General features: G+C 39.6%; 3 protein-coding genes across 6 annotated transcripts; 2 read left to right on the top strand and 1 right to left on the bottom strand.

The window, feature by feature from the left end:
• The first annotated feature begins 135 nt into the window (after positions 1-135).
• On the top strand, positions 136-1,182 carry LOC140742644 (molybdopterin synthase sulfur carrier subunit). Of its 2 annotated transcripts, none has more exons than XM_073073589.1 (2): positions 136-275; positions 889-1,182. In XM_073073589.1, the coding sequence occupies exon 2, from the start codon at positions 897-899 to the stop codon at positions 1,161-1,163; it is 267 nt and encodes an 88-aa protein (XP_072929690.1). In that variant the 5' UTR covers positions 136-275; positions 889-896; the 3' UTR covers positions 1,164-1,182. The 2 variants fall into 2 exon arrangements, with proteins under 2 accessions (XP_072929690.1, XP_072929689.1); XM_073073588.1 differs by lacking the exon at positions 136-275 and adding an exon at positions 501-641.
• On the top strand, positions 1,177-8,726 carry Mocs2B (Molybdenum cofactor synthesis 2B). Its single transcript, XM_073073587.1, has 6 exons — positions 1,177-1,308; positions 1,611-1,726; positions 5,020-5,195; positions 6,735-7,001; positions 7,330-7,556; positions 8,034-8,726. Exons 1-6 carry the CDS (start codon positions 1,180-1,182, stop codon positions 8,145-8,147), a joined length of 1,029 nt encoding a protein of 342 aa, XP_072929688.1. The 5' UTR covers positions 1,177-1,179; the 3' UTR covers positions 8,148-8,726.
• Positions 8,593-20,735, bottom strand: Hrd3 (HMG-coA reductase degradation 3). 3 transcript variants are annotated; one of them, XM_073073585.1, is made up of 15 exons: positions 20,616-20,735; positions 20,118-20,523; positions 19,427-19,551; positions 18,201-18,285; positions 17,818-18,041; positions 17,157-17,352; positions 16,110-16,258; positions 15,388-15,513; positions 14,988-15,110; positions 14,567-14,672; positions 14,076-14,224; positions 13,419-13,584; positions 13,064-13,229; positions 12,723-12,927; positions 8,593-11,016 (listed from the first exon to the last, which is right to left on the bottom strand). In XM_073073585.1, the coding sequence occupies exons 2-15, from the start codon at positions 20,476-20,478 to the stop codon at positions 10,696-10,698; spliced, it is 2,502 nt and encodes an 833-aa protein (XP_072929686.1). In that variant the 5' UTR covers positions 20,479-20,523; positions 20,616-20,735; the 3' UTR covers positions 8,593-10,695. The 3 variants fall into 3 exon arrangements, with proteins under 3 accessions (XP_072929686.1, XP_072929684.1, XP_072929687.1); XM_073073583.1 differs by having other exon boundaries at positions 20,118-20,729; XM_073073586.1 differs by having other exon boundaries at positions 8,593-11,004; positions 20,118-20,729.
• Between the last annotated feature and the right edge of the window lie 85 nt (positions 20,736-20,820).

Genomic DNA, 20,820 nt, shown 5'->3' with positions numbered 1-20,820 from the left:
TCTGTTATTTATATGTGATTAAATAATATATTTTATTGATTTGGAATTAGTTAACTTTTCTTTATGTATTAGAATGTCTATGGTATCTATAATAATTAACTAGGTGAGAATCCAAGGCAGGGAACAGATAAAGTTGATAAAGTTTGGTAATTGGTTATGGTTTATGGTTAAATTTGTTTTTATTTTTAATGTCAGGTCTTAATTTTTTATTAGAAAAACGAGTTATTTTAACATTATTTTTGTAACTGATAAGTACTTTTATGTAAACCAAAATGGTAAGTATTATCTATAATTTAGTTCATGTCCCATGCAAAATACAAATATAACCTATTTAGAGTTATTAGCAATTAAGTTTTGACTATTAAAATATATATTAAATATTATGAAATATTGAAATAAAATATTTAGTTTCATTCTTTAACATGCGCGTTTGTTCGAATATCTTAATGTTAATTTCATTATCATTGAAATTTAAATACCGGTCTTGCGGGTGTCGTTTTATTTTGTCAAGTTTCGTCATCGCATTTCGACTTTCGTTCCATGCTCCAACTCAATTAAATTGTCAGTGTGCGCTGAACATGTTTGAGGGAAGGTCGTGTTTGATTATTTAATTTAAAATTCCCAAACCAATTACCTAATAGGTATGTAATGCACTATAAAAATATTTACATTATTATCTTGGTGGCTGTATTACATTTTAAAATAACCCCAGTGTTTTATTTTTTTAATGTAAATTTGGCAAAGGTGACCTCGTTTGTACATCCATGTATATTATACCAACTTGTTCTTTAAAATTACAAGGACATTATTAGTGTAGAACATTCTTTAGTAATTGTAACTGTGAAATACTCAATTATATAATGCATTTAATTTTGTTATTCTTCGCAGGATGAAATATGGAAATTGAAAATAGAGTAACAGTGAAAGTGTTATTTTTTGCACGCTCCAAGGAGCTGGCTGGCACGCGAGAAGCAACTATATGTCTTCCTACTAAAATAAGTTATGAGGGCTTATTGAATACAATTGCTGCAAATTATAATTTGGAAACCATTAAAAATAATATTTTGCTGGCTAAAAATGAGGAGGTGTGCTCAGAAAATATAGACATAGAGATAAATGAAAGAGACAGCATAGCTGTTATACCACCATTGAGTGGGGGTTAATTTTTTTATTTCAAAAATGGATCACATAAAGCTGACTGTTGACAAACTGTCCGTTGAAGCAATAAGTGACTTGGTTGTGGATGATAGTTGTGGAGCTGTATCAATTTTTGTAGGAACTACTAGAGATAATTTTGAAGGTAAAAAGGTGAGTTTAAAATTCTCATATATTTTGCAATAAATTTTAATAGCAATTATGGGTACCTTTTTTAAAATAAAATAACAGTATCTCATACACCATTGCTATGTAACTTAGAATATTTCAAGTTGATTATACATTTTTCTTTCAAACCTTACAAAATATTTTTACTTTTTAAACAAACAAATTAAGTATCAAAGAGGTTTTTAAAAGCAATAACATTCTTATCTTCACTCCAATGTTGTTTTGCATTACAATAAAATAGTTGCCGCTTATCAAACAAATTGTTTTCATGTAGTCAATTTGCACAGGTGGTACGTTTAGAGTATGAGGCGTATGAGTCAATGGCTCTAAAGGCCATGAAAGCCATATGTGAGGAGGTGCGGGTGAAATGGCCCGCGGTGTATAGCATAGCTATGTATCACAGGTATGTGTTTGATTTAATTCTTTTTATAATATGAAAGTAGCAAATTAGCATGCAGTTTGTCTGATGGTAAGTGGCTTCTGCCACCCATGTACATCTGTAATCAACCTCAGATATCATTAAATTCCTATCTGAGGTTGACCACAGATGTGCCCCATTATCCCTGAGAACACAGCAGTGCTAAACACTGCTCACATAACTCACATCATTGAAGATACATATATAGAATATATTAAATATGTAAACAGGTTTGTAATTATTATTATAGTATAATTATTTCGTAGTTAAAATGTTGTTTGTATAAAAACTTGTTTAACACTCAAACATTAAACATAATTTTGAAAAGATTTTATTCAGTTTTGTACAAATACATTGCATAATGATAAATATGTGTTACAAAATATCTTGTTTTGTGGAATGTAATGGTTACACTGATAAGCTATGATGACAGTTCAGTATCTCACTCTCAAAATCTCTTTACATTATGCAATTTATCACACATTAGATTAGGATGGTATTTAGTTTGGGATAAGTTATTTCAGAGGTTATTTGTAGCTGTTGTATCAAATTTTAACCGACATATTTTTGGCATTTTTTATATCAGCTTTTGGAGGTCCACTGATGGATATGGTGGTATGGTACCACCAAATAATTACTGCGATTAGTACTACCTCTCTAATCAATCCAGCATCTAATCATGTTTATTTTATTCTTAGGATCACCCCAAAATTTGAAGCGCTTTCCCCATTAGTAGTCAGTCCCCCAAACCAAATTTTAAATCATAATTATGTTTGACTATTTAGTATTTATTTTGAAAGCCATGACCTATCCTTTTGTAAAAAGTTAATACTGTTTCATGACGTCCATATTCAATGTGTATCAACAAATAAATGATATAATTACGTAAGCAATTTCCATGTTTATAAGAGTTTTTGTTATCAGTGGTCAAGTGGGGCAAGGTTGCAACATCTTTTAACTATATGTATAAAGTACTGATAGGCCATTTAAACGTGAATTACGATTCAAATAACACATTTTCCGTTTAACAGAAAGTTTGACAAAAAAATATGTATTAAGGATACATAATTCTTTTCCTTATTTTTCTGTCTGAAATGCGCTTGTCTGTCAAATTAGCAGATAACCTGTATAAATAATAACCTGGACCCTTTTTGGTCTATTCAGTGTACTTTTTATATTGCACGAATATAAAGTTATAAGTGCGAATTGTCAGAGTTTATCGCGTTGTACTTTTTTAATATTATCGTATTTATTGATACTCATTATCATTACGCACACATACCTCGTGCCTACATAACAATTTACTAATGCCCTCCAACGTACAAATGACGAGGAAAAAATTGCATCCTATAGATTCCATTTTAATGGAAAAAATACTTGATTACTGATTACTGGATGAAACGTAATTTCATGTCATTAACTTAAATACGTTTTTAGACGTATGTACAGGTATGTGTGGTTACCGAAGCAGAACTTCCGTTGAGCGTATAGTACTTAAATAACTATTACGTAGGTACTAGTGTATAAAAAACACGCTTCGTACTGAATACATTTGGAAATACATTGCTTTAAATGTATACTCATATAGGTACTAGCTTTGCCGCACGGTTTTACCTGCATTTAAAAACTGTCCACAATACTTTTCCCATCTAGTATCCCTACTCCCATTCGCCACAGTCTCCCCGCTGTCCCCACGTGAAAAAAGACATTAATTATTTGACCTCTCACATACATGATGGCGCATGGTACCGAGAGGTCAAGTCAACCTGGTTCTTCTATTCCATTTTTTATAAATTATACCCTAAAATATTTTCTTAATAAACTTTTTACAATTAATATTACACCAACCAAGAAATATAGTACACATCAGATATTAAAAATCTTTTTCTCTGTACATACTCGCAATTATCTTGTTGATAAATATGTGGAGTAGGGTCATGTCACAATACAATGTTCACTGAGTTATGAAATGCCAAGAATACTTATGATCTTACATAAATCATACATATTGAAGTGTATTTATAAATTAATTACAATGATTAATGTACGACTAAATTATAATTTTGAATAGCATATTCATTAAAATCATATTATGCGTTGAGCTGCCATGTGAACGTTCTTTGCTTTTAAAATGATGGGAATCAAAATAATGCTCCAATCTTAAAAAAATTAACTGTTGAAAAACGTTGCACTTCTAACGTTTCAATGGAATCCGTGTCCGTGTAAAATGTTTTTTTTTTGTGCAAAAAATCTCTTTCGCAATTCGTCCCTTTCGAAAAACTTTCCCTTCGCTGTCTTAGCATGTATGCCTCGAAGTCGCGAGAAACATTTTTTTTTTATCTAAAGTATAATGTAAACATGCGTCATTTGGTTATCTTAAATATTTTTATCTTTTCTCTTCTCGTGGTTACTTTCATGGTCCAAATAAATTGACATTACCTTATCGTGCACTCTAATAAAATATACTCGCGCGTCGAATTATGGTTTGTCTCGGTATACTGAAGTAGTAAACTTTGTTGTTTTCAAAATTGCTTTTTAAAAGAAAATTAAACGGGAACAATATCGTTACATTATTAAACGTAAATTAAGTATGTTGTCATTTTAGCTTTATTGAACTGATATTACTTGTATTAAACATACAAGTAATATCAGTTCATTATCCATGCTCATATCATATTATTTCATTTGTTACATTACATTAGTCTTTTTTTAAATTTGTAACGCTATTTTGGTTTCTACAGAATAGAACTAATAAAGATCTATATTATTTTCCTGCAATTTATTTATTAATAATATAGATATGTAGTATGTACTCATACGGTAATAAAAAAACAACGTGCATCTATACTTTACGATTCTGCTTATTTCACATTAAAATTATCTTTCAAACCAGACAATTGATGTAGTCGAGTAACTAATAATTCTTAGCAGTATCAAAACTTAATAGACATTAATAAATTGCAGTGATAGCCTAGTGGTTAACTCGGCCTCTCGGTCGAGGGGTCCGAGCTTCAAATCCCAGACACGCACCTCTGATTTTGTGAAAGTTATGTGCGTATTAGAAATTAATTATCACTTGCTGAACAGTGAAGGAAAACATCGTGAGGAAACCAGCATACCTGAGAGATTTTCTCAGAGGTATGTGAAGTTTACTAATACGCACTTGGCCAGCGCGGCGGACTATGGCCTAATTCTTCTCATTATGAGAGGAGACCTATGACATTAATCGATTGATGGTGATGATGATGATGATGATGATGATGATGAATAAATTGCAGGCTAGGCAACGTGCCTTGCCGCGAGGCGTCCGTGGTGATAGCGGTGAGCAGCCCGCACCGGCAGGCCTCGCTGGCCGCGGTGGCGCTCTGCATCGAGCAGCTGAAGGCCAGCGTGCCCGTCTGGAAGAAGGAGGTGTACGAGGGCGAAGCGCCCGTCTGGAAGGAGAACGCTGAATGTGCGTGGTCTAGTACACGTAGGACTAATGGTAGTCGACAGAAAGTTTAGTGGCTACGTCGCCGTGGATAAGGAAACAAATAAACTCCCTTTGAGTCTTGAAAAGTCTCAATAAAAATTGAAAGTCTCGTATTTTGTTATACATGATCGCCGTAGATTTTTCTTTTGCTGACTTGCACTTTGCGATAATTATACGAGCACGTGAGGTTTGGGAAATCATATCATGAGTTAGGAGTTTATTTGTTTCCTTAGCTAAGTTATTTTGGTCTGAACTTCAAACGAAAGTTGTTTTACCTTACACATATAATATACCATGTATGTTGTATTGGTTAATGAGAGAAAAGAAAAGTACTGAGCAAATGTAGGGTAAATGTATAGGCTGAAAGGTATATAAAGACAGATAGGTAGTTATGGTATATAAGAAAATTTAAATAATGTAACTTAAAGTACATTTGTGATATACTTAATAAAGTCGGTTGTATTTTAAAGATTATTAAACGTTGACGTTATTATAAATATACAAGTTACGAGAATATAGTTTACACAGTTGGAATAGTATGTATCAAAAAATAATGTTATTCAAAATGGCGATATTGTTGTTTACCTCTAGTTTCTGTTTTATAATGTGTGAGCGAGATACATATATAAAATCGTCATTTTGAATGTCATTTTTTATTAAACCAAATTATGTATGCATGAAATTTATCCATTGATAACATAGTTAGGTTAGATTAGGTTAGTTTTAAAGTCTTTTTCATAGAAAACGCTCGTAGTATAAATAAGGAACATCGGCAGGTTTACTACAAATTAATGTTTATTTCTGGACAAAGAATATGTTGTTATTTGTAATCCAGATTTCAATGTAGTTTTCAAAATAGATTAATCGAGAGATTATTTCATTTATTTTTAATGCGATATTTGGACACTTTAAAACAATAAACCATACGGGAACTAAGATCTCCACACATATAAATATACGGAAAAAATGCACATACACATACATGCCGTCTGGTAATTACAATAAAACACCCATCCTCACACATAGAAATAATAGTATACTATATTAGCATGACACACATTTTATATATTGAATAGACGCACACAAATTAATAAAAAGTACAGGCGGTTTTGTCTTCTTAGGTTTCATAATAATGTGTGTACAGTTAAATAAATCTTATAATTTACTTTAAAATAATTTAGAGCAACTGTTAAGAACATTTGGAAGTTAGCATATTACTTAAATATTGAGTTAAATCTGTAGGAGGATGAACAAGTTTATTATTCTCAATATTTTTAAGGATATTAGCATGTTATTGTTGCTTATTTACTATACATTATGTTTTGCAATATAACTAAGTTATATTTTTAATGGTTATATTTTTGAAAAATAGTAATAAATACTTGTTTCTTGTTGAAATTGAGTTTTTATTAATACCAAGTATTTTATCACTTTACTCGGTAATTTTGCCCTGTCCCCTATATATTATGGTCCTTCGAGCCGGATAAAGGTACGAGGCACTCAACAGCTGTGTCCTTACAGGTTCGATGAACTCTCCAAACTCCCCGATGACTCCACGAGTAAGCCCAGAACCGACTGTAGACAAAAATCTGGTGCAAATAAATGTTTCTAGCGAAGAATTACAGAAGCGTATAGATAACTTTATAAAGCGTAAACGGGAGCAAGTGAACATAAACAATATACACGACTTCATACCGTCCAAGAAGGAAGACGACGACGACACAGACACGTGCGCCAGGGTTAGAACTCAATTCGTTAGACGCAGCGACTCGAAAGGACACTTGAAAAGTAAGTTTGTAACAATTGCATTTTAGATGAAATTAAAATTTGTTGAAAAATTAATTAATATAATCTATTTCTTTACAATGTTACATTCACTCCGTGCATTACTATTATCTCATTGCTACGCTCAAGAACCTATAAATAAATAAATAATTTTAAATACAACAAGATTAACTCATGAGATATTATAAAATCGCTTATAAATGCTTACAAAAATACTATTATCCAAATTTTGTTTCATAAAATACTGCCTAAACTCCTTTCCACTACTCTTTGTGTCGAATATTTAAAAAAAATGTTCCAAAAAATCCTAATCATATTATATATTTCCCAGTCCGCAAAGTGTACAACGAGTGGGGCCCCCAAACGGTGCAACAGACGCCCAAAGCCGAGGGCAGGTGCGCCGCGGAGCTCCCGCCGAGCATAGCGGAGCGCGTGCGCGCCGTGGAGTCCTACCTCCACATGCGGCCCGTGTCGCCCGACGTGTACAAGCGGCTCAAGCTGATGGAGGACAAGATTGCGTACCTGGAGACTATATCGCCGGAGTACGCGCAGTTTTGGGTAATTATACTTTATTTATGATTAGTTTTGCAAATTGCCAATGTAGCTAAGTAGGTAGCAAGTTAGGATAAAAATAGGTACATACGCTAGTATGATTCATAATTATAATTCCAATCATTAGATTGGTAGTATTCATATAATTTTAGAAAGCCCTAACATAAGAAAATGCAATTTTTAAAGTAGATTTCTCAAACTTTGGAATTAATTATTTTGGCCCCCAAAATTTTAAATTAAACAATATTAGAGAAATCAATTAAATAAGGTAGGAATAAGAACATTTATAATTTAATTGTAAACAAACAAATTGACAACCTACACCTATAACCGTTACAAGATAAAAAGCAACTAAAGAGAAAATAGTCATTTTCTTTCCTCTCGTTGGTGTCCAGTGCCCACATGGGAACGGTAGCGCGCGCTCACTTTTAAAAACATTGGTATAAAACTAACCTAAACTAACTAAAACTAATGTTTTTCCAGCAAAAAGAAAAGGAGCAAGCAGAAGTGAAACAAGAGATGATGGACTACATTTTCTCGGCGGAAGACATCGATCGGAAGATAGAAATGCTAGAAAGGCAGTGCAGTGCCAACTGACAATATGAAAGGCATGCGTTAACAATATGCTTTATGCGGCATGCAACATGCTTTATAGACCGACTTTTCTGTTCTTGTGGCGGTTTTCGGAAAAACCATGTTTGTGCATTTGTTGGCAGCTTCACGAGCAATTTTCATTTACCCAGATAAAGAGTTTTTAATTTTTAAATTAAGTTAATAATGATATGACTTTAAAACCTACAACTTATGTTATTTGTCAATAAAATGAAGTTTTAACATTATAATTAGATTCGTAATAATACCTTAAAGTTGTATATTGTTAAGTATACCTATTCGATAAAAAAAATCGACTCCTTACGTAGTTGTGACAAACTGTCTACATTATGATTGCCAATGGTGCCCCTATGGGTCGGACGGTAACCGCTAAGTTTTGCTTTGTAATATGTATAAATCGGAATAATATGTATACAGAAATAAAACAACGTTTGTCTTAAAAAGTCTATATTATAAATTGTAATGAAATATTTACAAAGTGCCTCTACGATCACAGCAGGGTAACAACTGCTTTAGTATAGGAATTATACTTTAAGTGTTTCACAATAGAACGTTTTACTGAAATGTATGTTTAATTTACCCCTCCTTGAATATTAATATTATTGATCGATAATCATGTAGACAAAGTAAATAAGATATAACGCGCTGGTCTAGGCCAATTATTAAGGTACTAGTTTCATACTCCAAAATATTACTATGAAATCACATACTTCTCCGTATAAGAAATTGTAGGTACTTTTTGACTGATTTTTCTATGAATTGTCTTGGAATATATTTTTTTTACTTTAAATTGTGAACCTGGCCGTACGATCCATACTCATAGAAGACATGACTTCATATATGTTCGTGTATGTAGAACTATTTAGGTACATTTGAAAAAAAAGCGTACGACTGACCGAGCGCACCTTAATTAATGTAAACTTTACATTTCAACTTCGAAAACTGTTCCCCCTATAAAACTAATTAACTCAAAAATTAACAATTCCCTATAAAATTCAAAAGATGTTTTTTGAAATTTTATAGTTATTAGAAGAATGAAGGCGTGTCTGTGACACGAACTTCTTGTATGGGGTAGAAGGCTAGAAGTTAGAATAATCTTTATATAATATAATTAAATAATTAAAAACATTTTTTTAAGATTTACAATACTTGAAATAAATTTATCGAACTTTGTTCAATAATGTTTCAATCCACATTTAGCAAAATAAATCTAGCGGGTAAATCCAATAAATTTAAACACATAAAAAAGTATTTATTGCCAAATAACCCAAAATCGTATATTGATATAGTTTCTCCTAATTCAGAGGGGGATTTTACTGCCATTACCGAGGACTTCAATGTTCCTAATGAGAGATAATTGTGTAATATGAGACTGTATGTATCGAAAGGAACATATTTGACAAAAAGTTGTCCTAAAATTATATATTTCTAGGGATAAGCGACGATTTATAAATAGTCAATAGAAAATTTTGCAAAAATATGATCAGAAAATTCACTACGTGGTTATATGTTGATTATTTTTTATAAGTTACTTAGGGTCATTGTACACGGACATTTCAACGATGTATGCAATACTATGCAATATGAAGCGATGACTACTTGTCAATGTTGAAATAGATATATGTTAACAATTAAACCCACTTAAGTGGTTAACACAAGCCATAGTTCGCGTTGACGACAGTCGGAGACGGTCCTGTCGATAAGATACGACAATCGACGACATAGCAACAGTTCATATTAAAAAGGATATTTGAAAATGTTTCCTCTAGCACAGAGGAAACATTTTCAGTTCAAACAGTGGCCAATGGAATAATTTTCAAAAATCCTTTATTACTCTTCGGATACATTTCGTTTGCAGAATTTTATGTCCCGTTATGTTAAGAGTCTATCGCCATAAATCTCCGCAATCAAAGCCCCTAATCATTTCACTCAATGCTACTAATTTTATCATGGATATTGAATACAGACATTGATATAATATGATACTAGAAAAAGACTTACATAATTCAGTCCGTTCAATATAAGTTAATATAGTAGATTGCTTCTTGGAGCGTAAAACTGATGTTCACTTCTTATAAGATAAATAGTATTGCCTGTAATATACACAGTGAAAAATGATATAAAAAGTTTTGAGAGAAAAATGAAATATAAATTATCAATAAATTATTTCTGACAGGCTGGCCATAATAATATATATGACAATAAATAGGACAGAAAGTTACGCCTAAAATCGACCACAAATGTTTGAGGATTCAGCTGGAACGCCTCTTGCGTGTTGGTATTCTCTAATTTTCCCTACAAAAGTAAATATAGATTTGGAAGTTCCATGTTCCAGTAATGCCAATATAGTACTGAGAGTTGTACCATATTGTATATGCGATTTGCAAAATTGAATGAGTGCAAAAAAGTGTAGTTCTAAAAAAAAACTAATTTAAATTTTTCACTATCGAAACTTTTCAATACGCAATAACAATCTCCACTGTCCATATTCTTAGCTCATACGTTAATATCAACGGTGTCCATTCACTGATGTTCAATTAACTGCTTGTGGCTCCGGTTGCTGGTTGCTAGGCGCTGCTGGTGCCGGGGGAGAGGGTTGTGGGGGGTCCGGTTGCTGCGGGGGGGTAGCTTGAGGGGGTGTCTCCGGCTGAGGTGCTGCTGGCTGTGGAGCTTCCTGCTGCTGTGGCGCTTCTGCTTGTTGTTGTTGTTGTTGTTGCTGTTGTGGCGGGCGCCGCACGTACACCAGGAAGCCGAGCGCGCCGGCCAGCAGCGTCATGATGTACAGGTCCCAGTTGGAGAAGAACGGGGACTCACCCGTCAGGAACACCCACGCCAGCGGACTCTGGGAAACAGACTGATACATTACAACGATTTAAGCGTGTTTACATTTCCAACGATGTTACTGTTATGTATGTGTAATTAGTTTGGAGCAGCAAACGAACATGCAGTCCACTTTATTACCTTTAACTTTCCATCACCCCAACTCACTCATTACTTACACAGGTAGAGTTCGCGCCAAACTTCTAGTCCGCTCTGAAGTTGCGCGCATGTGTGCGAGCGCGGGGGCGGGGGCGGGGGCGGGGTACTCACGTCCAGCAGGCGCGCCAGCAGCTGCGCGGCGTGCAGGCGGGCGAGGGCGGGCGGGGGCGGGGGCGTGGTACTCACGTCCAGCAGGCGCGCCAGCAGCTGCGCGGCGTGCAGGCGGGCGAGGGCGGGCGGGGGCGGGGGCGTGGTACTCACGTCCAGCAGGCGCGCCAGCAGCTGCGCGGCGTGCAGGCGGGCGAGGGCGGGCGGGGGCGGGGGCGTGGTACTCACGTCCAGCAGGCGCGCCAGCAGCTGCGCGGCGTGCAGGCGGGCGAGGGCGGGCGGGGGCGGGGGCGTGGTACTCACGTCCAGCAGGCGCGCCAGCAGCTGCGCGGCGTGCAGGCGGGCGAGGGCGAGCGCGGGGGCGGGGGCTGGGTACTCACGTCCAGCAGGCGCGCCAGCAGCTGCGCGGCGTGCAGGCGGGCGAGGGCGAGCGCGGGGGCGGGGGCGGGGTACTCACGTCCAGCAGGCGCGCCAGCAGCTGCGCGGCGTGCAGGCGGGCGAGGGCGGGCGGGGGCGGGGGTACTCACGTCCAGCAGGCGCGCCAGCAGCTGCGCGGCGTGCAGGCGGGCGAGGGCGGGCGGGGGCGGGGTACTCACGTCCAGCAGGCGCGCCAGCAGCTGCGCGGCGTGCAGGCGGGCGAGGGCGGGCGGGGGCGGGGTACTCACGTCCAGCAGGCGCGCCAGCAGCTGCGCGGCGTGCAGGCGGGCGAGGGCGAGCGCGGGGGCGGGGGCGGGGGCGGGGGTACTCACGTCCAGCAGGCGCGCCAGCAGCTGCGCGGCGTGCAGGCGGGCGAGGGCGAGCGCGGGGGCGGGGGCGGGGTACTCACGTCCAGCAGGCGCGCCAGCAGCTGCGCGGCGTGCAGGCGGGCGAGGGCGGGCGGGGGCGGGGGTACTCACGTCCAGCAGGCGCGCCAGCAGCTGCGCGGCGTGCAGGCGGGCGAGGGCGGGCGGGGGCGGGGTACTCACGTCCAGCAGGCGCGCCAGCAGCTGCGCGGCGTGCAGGCGGGCGAGGGCGAGCGCGGGGGCGGGGGCGGGGTACTCACGTCCAGCAGGCGCGCCAGCAGCTGCGCGGCGTGCAGGCGGGCGAGGGCGGGCGGGGGCGGGGGTACTCACGTCCAGCAGGCGCGCCAGCAGCTGCGCGGCGTGCAGGCGGGCGAGGGCGGGCGGGGGCGGGGTACTCACGTCCAGCAGGCGCGCCAGCAGCTGCGCGGCGTGCAGGCGGGCGAGGGCGGGCGGGGGCGGGGTACTCACGTCCAGCAGGCGCGCCAGCAGCTGCGCGGCGTGCAGGCGGGCGAGGGCGGGCGGGGGCGGGGGTACTCACGTCCAGCAGGCGCGCCAGCAGCTGCGCGGCGTGCAGGCGGGCGAGGGCGGGCGGGGGCGGGGTACTCACGTCCAGCAGGCGCGCCAGCAGCTGCGCGGCGTGCAGGCGGGCGAGGGCGAGCGCGGGGGCGGGGGCGGGGGCGGGGGTACTCACGTCCAGCAGGCGCGCCAGCAGCTGCGCGGCGTGCAGGCGGGCGAGGGCGAGCGCGGCGGGCAGGCGGGCGTCGGGTGCGCTGTCGGCGGCGAGGTCGTAGCAGCGCTTGGCGAGGTGCGCGTCCTGCGCCAGCCCCAGCCCGCGCTCGTGCATGTAGCCCAGGTTGAACGTCGCCTGCGCGTTGTGCAGCTGCTCCGACGCTATCCTGCAACCGGACACATGATTCAAATACACGTCTGTGACATTTAAGAACTCACCGAACACAGAGAAATAGGCTCTTAATTAGAGTATAATAATAGTAACTATGAACTACTCGAGGTTTCTAAGTACACGCCGCTGACCTGTAATGGTGTGCAGCGGCCTCTAGATCAACCGGCGTGCCGAGCCCGTAGTAGTGGTAGTCGCCGAGCTTCACCCGTGCAGGGGCGTAACCTTGAGCCGCTGCGCGCGACCACAGCTGCAGGGCACGGGCCCATCGTTCCGGCTCGGAGAAAATTTGCACCTCTCCTGGAAATGTCATATAAAAAACCTATTAGACGAGGTATTTTTTTCAAATGTACATGGATGATTAATCCATAATCAAAAAGAATAGCGAAAAATATTCAAAGAGGAGTCACAGGGTTCATTTTGATAAATACTAGAACTCGGCCACCGCGAGGTACTGCAGCAGCCGGGGACGGCCCGCGCGGTACTCACCCGCGTCCAGCAGGTAGGCGGCGTTGCTCTGCGCGAGCTCCACGCCGCGCTCGGCCAGCGCGAGGTACTGCAGCAGCGCGGAGAGGGGCTCCCGCGCTCGCCAGGACGCGTGCGCCGCCATCAGCCGCGACGCCCAGCCGCCACGCTCGCACACGTTCTTGTACAGCTATACACACAAGCAGAAACGTTAGCCAGTCCCCCTAATAGTACGATACGTCAAGGGCGTCACCAGCTAATAACTGTGGCAGAGGGCGGGAGCCTAAGGTCGGGTACAAAGCTGTCGCCCTTAGCAACGCCAAACACACAACGTGCTCTCTCGCCCTCTCCGCCATTGGCGAATCCTTGTAATACGCTTTTGATAAAATTAGACTATGAAAATAGGGTTTTATATTTTTTTGTGAAAATTACTAATTACTATAAAATAAAATACATATACTAATTTAGTTCACCGAATTCTCTGCTACGACACAAAATAAAAAGGAACAAAAGTAAATCTCATGTACCTCATTTCTTATACATACGTGTCGGTGTATACATACACATAGACACCACTCGTGTCGGTGAGCGGTGTCTATGTGTGCTTTGCTCGAGTTCGCTTTGTAGGAAGATTGACTTCTGTTCTTTTTATTTTGTGGCGATTTATGAAAGGCCGCGTACCTCGACAGCGGTGGTGCAAGAACGCAGCACGCCGAGCCCCTCCGCGTTCATCTGCGCGAGGTGGTAGAGCGCCAGCACGTGGCCCGACTGCGACGCCAGCGAGAAGTACTTGTTCGCCTGACGGAAGTCGCGACTCACGCCGATGCCGCCTGGAAACAAACAAGTTTAAGAAGAAACCAAAGAGAATACAAACTTGAAATTTTATGACGGTAGAATCTTTCGCGATTCGATTAAGGTGGCAACATTACCACTCGCTGAGCTGAGTTGGCCTTTGTTTTTTTTTATAAGCATATTGGGTTACCTACTGGTTATCACCTGTATTTGAACCTAGTAGATTCATTCCAATCCTCTTTTTTTATCTTTCCAACACTTTTTTATCTTTTTCCAACACTTTTTTATATTTCTCACATAAAAACAATATTTCAAATATTTTTAATACATTTAATATGTTACATAAAACTAAAAAAATGAAGTGATAGGCAGTAACTCACCAAAGTACAAGAAGCCTAGATTGAGCTGCCCCTCCACCCAGCCCTGGTTGGCCGCCAGCGTGAAGTACTGGAATGCGGCGCGCACGTCCTTGGGCACGCCGCGACCCTGATAGTAATAAATACAGTGATACCCTAAAATCGACGTTGTGTTTGAGTTTAAAAGAGCATCTTGAGCAAGAGTCACTTGCCCAAGCAATAGACCAAACGTCCACAATGTCGTTTTGTGTAAAGTAATATTATGGAAAAACATATATTCATCTTGTGTTACGCCCCTTTAACGATAAGCCCCTAACTAGAAGGTTTAAAAAAAAACTATGTGCAAAAATACTAAAGTATACATTTTTCTATGGGCATTATTAAAATTACTTTGTCTTGGAAAACCTGCAAGTCCATTCCCCAGCATAACAAAAATACAATGTACCTGCAAGTACATGAGGCCAAGTCCGCTCTGCCCCACTGGGTTGTTCATCTCGGCCGCCTTCCTGAAGTACCGAAGAGCAGTATCATTGTCGGGCTTAATACCATCACCACCTTCCAGATATATCTGAAATAGTAGGCAATATTCATCAATATCTGATATATTTAGCAATATGTCAAGTAATTAAAATATCTGCAATAGTAAGTAATATCTGAAATAGTCAGCAATATGAAAAATATTAAAAAAATATATATATTAAGCAATTTTATAAATAATAAAAAAAAGGATGTTCATCATGTAATCTCAAAGAACATCTTCATTGTTTAAAGTCAACATTATTTTTTTTTTCAAAGTACATACTTTTACATGTTTTTAAGCCAGAAAAGTAGTTAAATATCATTACCTTGCCAAGGAAAGCGTTAGCAACCGCATTGCCGGCTTTAGCGGCCTGCTGGAAGTAATGCAGCGCCTTGTTCATGTCGAGGGTGACGCCGCGCCCGCCTTGTAGGTGCAGCTGGCCCAAGCCCACCTGGGATATCACATGTCAAAATTCAACACCTGCATGACCTTCAACTAACGGTTAGAGGACTCTTGGCTAACATATAGAGCTCCAGAGTTGATGCCAGCTAGGCAGAAATTTTAATGATGGATTTAGATTTTTATATGCATTGTCATTAATGTTTCTTTACATATGGCACGTCATACGGAATTCTTGGAGTTGTTTGGTATAAATTATAGATCTTATATAAAAGTATTTTGTATAAATATTATATTCAAGAATTATAGACTACAATACTGGTTGACACATCACCATTTCACAACCAAGTTTGGACCAAGTACACTTACATTTCCATTAATGTTATGTGTGTGTATTGTGTGTGTGTGTGTGTATTGTGGTGTTTGTTTTCATAATTTATAAAAAGTAACATATGCTAGATACAATTTTTTTTTTATCTTTACTTCATGTTGTTTCTTGAAATTTCTACTCAAGAAAGGTTTTTATGTTACTGGTAACACCTCGACTTTGACCCCACTGTGAATCCACTGCAATCCCTACACAGTTTTGGTAGATAAACAAGTTCTGCACGTCCCCTACACAGTTCTAGCAGTGTAACAACTCCTCACCTGAGCCTGTACATCCCCCTTCTCAGCCAGCAGCTGGTAGTACTCGATGAGGTCGGTGTCGAGCGCCACGGCGGCGCCGCTCTCCGCCTCGTCCAGCAGCCGCGTGCGCTGGATGGCCGGTCCGCCGCTCATCGACACCTGGCTCACCACTGACAACATACCACACGTTAGATTGCTAGTGGTGGGATGGGTACTTGTATGGTTGCCGTGTTCATTTAAATGATGGACAAAGATTTGACATGAAAATTTTTAAATAGCCGAGGTAAGACATTGTAAAAGATGTGTGGAGATAGTGTGTTTTAGTTTTACCAAGTTGGGGAGGGTAAGATATAGTCTTTCCTTGTTTAACGTTAACTTTATGTTATAGAGTTCAGTAAATACTGACACAACATTTTAGAGATTTTACATGTTATAAAGATATGTCTACAACATGAAATTTAACAGCCACTGAAAGAAAGTGTCTGCTTAGGTACAACCAATTAAAGAATTGATGATATATATTAGAAATAATTTTGATGAATAACAGTAATGACTTCGCATTGATAATAATGTTACATAATATTGCAATGGTTCAGTTTTATGCTAAAAGGCAACACTGACACATAGCCCTTTAGCAGCCGTAACTTAGCACCCTATAAGTCTTCTTGCACGGGCCCAGTATTAAAACGAAACTCTCCTGCTAAAAGTAATTCGCGGAACACCCGTAGATTTAGATTTGATAAGACAAAGAAGTGCAGTGTCAAAGGATGCTGCCTTCATTATATTATTATTTAGCAGTTTAAGTTAGCGTAGAATTACTCATTAGTCTTCAATTAGGCTAGATTGTAATTAATATAAAGTACCTGTTGTGATTTGAATGCATATATATTACATGATTTATTGTTTCATAGTTAGTCGCAATAAAAACCTCGAACAGCGCACACGCAGTTTTTCTTTATACTCCACAAACAAATTTGAACCCAATTGCGAAGACAATAAAGCCCAAACAGTACCTTATTATTCACTTGGTACTTTATATATACAAAAAAAAAAAAAAGAAACCCATACCTTTAGCTGCCATGGTGCGGTAGAGCTGCAGCGCGCGCGGACAGGAGCTGGGCACGCCGACGCCGGCCCAGTGGCGGTAGGCGAGCGCCATGAGCGCGTGCTCGCTGCCCGCCAGCGCGCCCAGCGTGTAGTGCAGCAGCGCGCGCGCCGCGCACACCGGCACGCCCACGCCCGTCGCGTACAGGAAACCCATGCCCTGGGATACACACGTTACGCTATAAATACGTTCCACTCTACATGTTAAACACTGCAAACGATTACATGTAAAATGACTAAATTATGTGGTACAACAAAAGAACTGTATTGGTATTGTTCATTAATCCTTAGGCTCAGGGATCTTGTCCCTGTAGTCCCGAGACTAGAATAGGGCTACGGTATCCCCTGCTTGTCGTAAGAGGCGACTAGAAGGGTGCTTCCGGGGTTACGGCAAGAGTGGGACCTCGAACCGACCGGCCAGTGACCCCCGGAAGGATGGCAGTATGTGTGATACATGTATTGACGTACACCAGACCACCACCAGGCACAAAACCGACAATGCATTGACAACTCCTCTGGTGTTATAAATGTCCATAGGCGACAACGACTGCTTTCCACCACATAGCCTGTCTGCCTTAATGTTAGGTATAAATATTAAAAAAAAATGAATAATATTTGAACTTACAGAATGAGCGTCTCCCTCTCCCTGCTCAGCAAGTTCCTTAAAGATCTCGTGCGCCTTTCCCACATCTAACTCAACTCCCTCGCCAAACACGTACGACCAGGCTAACTTGATCTGCGCCGGGACGTAACCCTTCTCTGCTGCTTCCTTCACTTGCAGGATCAACGCGCGCCGGTCGGGGGAACGTCGGTCCAATTTCTTCACCGCTGCGTCGTACATTTCTTTGGCTGGAACAGAAAAAACAAATTCATTTATTTGCCCCAGTTGTATGATTTTAACTCCACACTATAGATTGACTTAACTTATATAATATTAGAAGAATAATTAGAAGAAGAAATAACAATTAGAAGAAAATAACATATAAAATACAGAATATTTGACATTACCTTCCTTTAATTCCGGACTCAGTTGTGGCTCTTCAGGTAATGGAGGTAATTTGTCCAGTAACTCCTGGGTGTGGTCTTCTTTTTTCTGAAGGCATATAAATAAATATTACACCACAATACTACTTTTGTATATCAGAAACAATTGTTGATTTACACAAATAGGATTAACATTTTAAATTTGAGCTTGGAAACCACAATTACCACAGTTGCTCAACCCTGCTTAATGTTGCTCTAATCACATGCATTATTCATGAAATAAGAAATCAATCATCACATGGTTCAATGATGAAAAAAAAATTGTATAGACCACAGCAAACTGCTAGTAAGCTCTAAAGTTGTTGCAAGCAGGTGTAGTCATACAATTTACTATGGTAATGTGATTCATTTCTATATTCAGAGTGGACTAGCAGTTTTATGCGGACTATACAAATACATACATGAGAGTCTCCAAGGACTATGTTTTCTACAGAAAAATGTGTCTACATAATTTGCACTTGTTGTGTTGTGTGTTAACATATACCTTCAGCTCTCATCAACCCATTACAGTCTCACTGCCAGGCACGGGTGTCCTCTCATTAGAGTTGTTTTGGTGCATGCCTGTGATTCGAAACAGACCCCATAAATGAGAGGCTATTTCAACCACTAAACCTGGGGTTGTCAACCTGCGGCTCGCAAGCCACATGCCACTCTTTCGTTATGAAGCTGCGGCTCTTTAGTTCACAAAATATATGATTTAATTTATTTTAAAAAAATCATAATTTGTTCGTACAACTTACATGGTTTAATAAACTTTAAACTTTCTATTTGAATAACCATGCAAAGCCATGCCTTTGGGGATCATTGAATTTTTTTTTTTTAAGTAGAAGTTATGTTGTATGAAAATGTTAAATTGTTTTAATTTTTTAGTTGTACATAAAAAGTGATTATTTAATAATACCATATACATAATATCTAATTTAAGACTACTTATGTATGAATAAATATATTTTTTGTGTTAAAAAAATCTTTGTTTATGCAATTATTATTTATTGTTGGCGAAAAATAATTTTGTGGTTCTTTAAAATCTTTGAAATTTTGTAAATTGTAATTTCTGGCTCTACCAACTGAAAAGGTTGCTAACCCCTGCACTAAACTCTCACTACTTACTTATGCCCAGCAGTGGGACAATGGGTTGAGGATGTGATACATTATTTATGTTAGAAATTAAGAATAAAAGCTTGATATACCTTCCTGTCTTCACGTCTCTTTTTCTCAGCAAGAAGTTCTTTTTCAATTTCCGCTTGCTTCCATATCTCCTTCTTGACTCTATTTAATTTTACTGACATCTTTTCCAAATGTGCTAACTCTTCAGCTAAAATTTTAGCAAAATAAAATAAAACACACTTTTTACTTATACAAAAAAATATGTAATTTCAATCTATACTAATATTATAAAGAGGAAAACTTTGTTTGTTTGGTTGTAATGAATAGGCTCAAAAACTACTGGACCGATTTTAAAAATTCTTTCACCATTCGAAAGCTACATTATCCACGAGTAATACAGGCTATATTTTATGTAAAATATATTTGATAAATAGATTTTGAGGCGGTACAAATTTTGCCAGGTCAGCTAGTTACTTTCTTTATTTTTCATATAATAATATTACTTTTATCAACTGAAAAGTGTCTTATAGTATTTAATTTTTTCTTAATTGTAACTGTATTTTTTATTTATTTTTATGTTCTTACCTAATTATTGTAAAATCAGTTAATATATTTGAACTCTGAACTATCTAATTTCCAATTAGTAGGTTAATCATAAACATGAAACTGCACTAAAGTAGATATACATTTTTAATGTCATTTTGATTTATGTCATAGCCAGATGAACAGCTCATCAATAGCTCCTATCATATCATTCTAAAAAAATGTACGCACCATTTGCCCGTTCCTCGTCGGGCAAAGTGAAGCCCCTTTTCTTCAGAGCCTCCTCGAAGCTCTTGTAAGCCGCAAACTCTTTGTTGAACGCATCAGTCAGCAGTTGGAGGTTCCGCTCGTTGTTTTCCGCTCCCCGCTTCCTCAGGGCCTCTTGGAACTCCTTGTACGCAACGAACTCGGAGTTCATCGCCTCGGTCAACTGCTTGAGATAGGCTTCATCCTCTTCGTCGAATTCTTGACTAGGATCGTCCTTATTCTCTGGGTCTCGCCTTTCAGACCCTTTCCGAGTGTTAGGGCCCAACAACTCGGCCCAAGAGAACATCAAGCACAGCAGCAAAATGCATAACTTCAAATGATCCATTGCACCGACTATAATTTCGACTCCAACGATAACAATTACGTGTCCCTACAAATAAAAACAATAAGTCGTTTACCGACTAATTGGTAACATATCTCTACGTTTCGGGCAAAAAATCACAGTTACACTACACCACTCACGAGTTTACACGTGTGCACCGTTTGTGGCGAATTACATTATTTTGCTAAATAATTTATTTTCACAAAATTCGACGATAAGACCGAGCGAGAACATTTGCTTGATTGACAGCTTAAATGTCATCATAATATGTTACAGATAAATAATATCAAAACAGATTGAACTCCATGTAATTTATGCAGTTATAAGATTTCAATTTATGTGAAT

Source organism: Epargyreus clarus, unplaced genomic scaffold (genome assembly GCF_041222505.1).
Source record: "Epargyreus clarus isolate Ecla_fem2 unplaced genomic scaffold, WU_Ecla_fem_2.2 ptg000006l, whole genome shotgun sequence".
NCBI lineage: Eukaryota > Metazoa > Arthropoda > Insecta > Lepidoptera > Hesperiidae > Epargyreus > Epargyreus clarus.
The sequence above is the reverse complement of the archived record's forward strand: the minus strand, read 5'-3'. Positions and strand labels throughout refer to the sequence as shown.

Coding starts and splice junctions, on each gene's coding strand:
- Mocs2B (XM_073073587.1), top strand. CDS start 1,180: ATGGATCACATAAAGCTGACTGTTGACAAACTGTCCGTTGAAGCAATA. Junction 5,196..6,734: donor CTGGAAGGAGAACGCTGAAT/GTGCGTGGTCTA, acceptor GTGTCCTTACAG/GTTCGATGAACTCTCCAAAC. Junction 7,002..7,329: donor CTCGAAAGGACACTTGAAAA/GTAAGTTTGTAA, acceptor TATATTTCCCAG/TCCGCAAAGTGTACAACGAG.
- LOC140742644 (XM_073073589.1), top strand. CDS start 897: ATGGAAATTGAAAATAGAGTAACAGTGAAAGTGTTATTTTTTGCACGC.
- Hrd3 (XM_073073585.1), bottom strand. CDS start 20,478: ATGGATCATTTGAAGTTATGCATTTTGCTGCTGTGCTTGATGTTCTCT. Junction 15,514..16,109: donor AGGGGGATGTACAGGCTCAG/GTGAGGAGTTGT, acceptor GTGATATCCCAG/GTGGGCTTGGGCCAGCTGCA. Junction 13,230..13,418: donor CGCCTACCTGCTGGACGCGG/GTGAGTACCGCG, acceptor TGACATTTCCAG/GAGAGGTGCAAATTTTCTCC.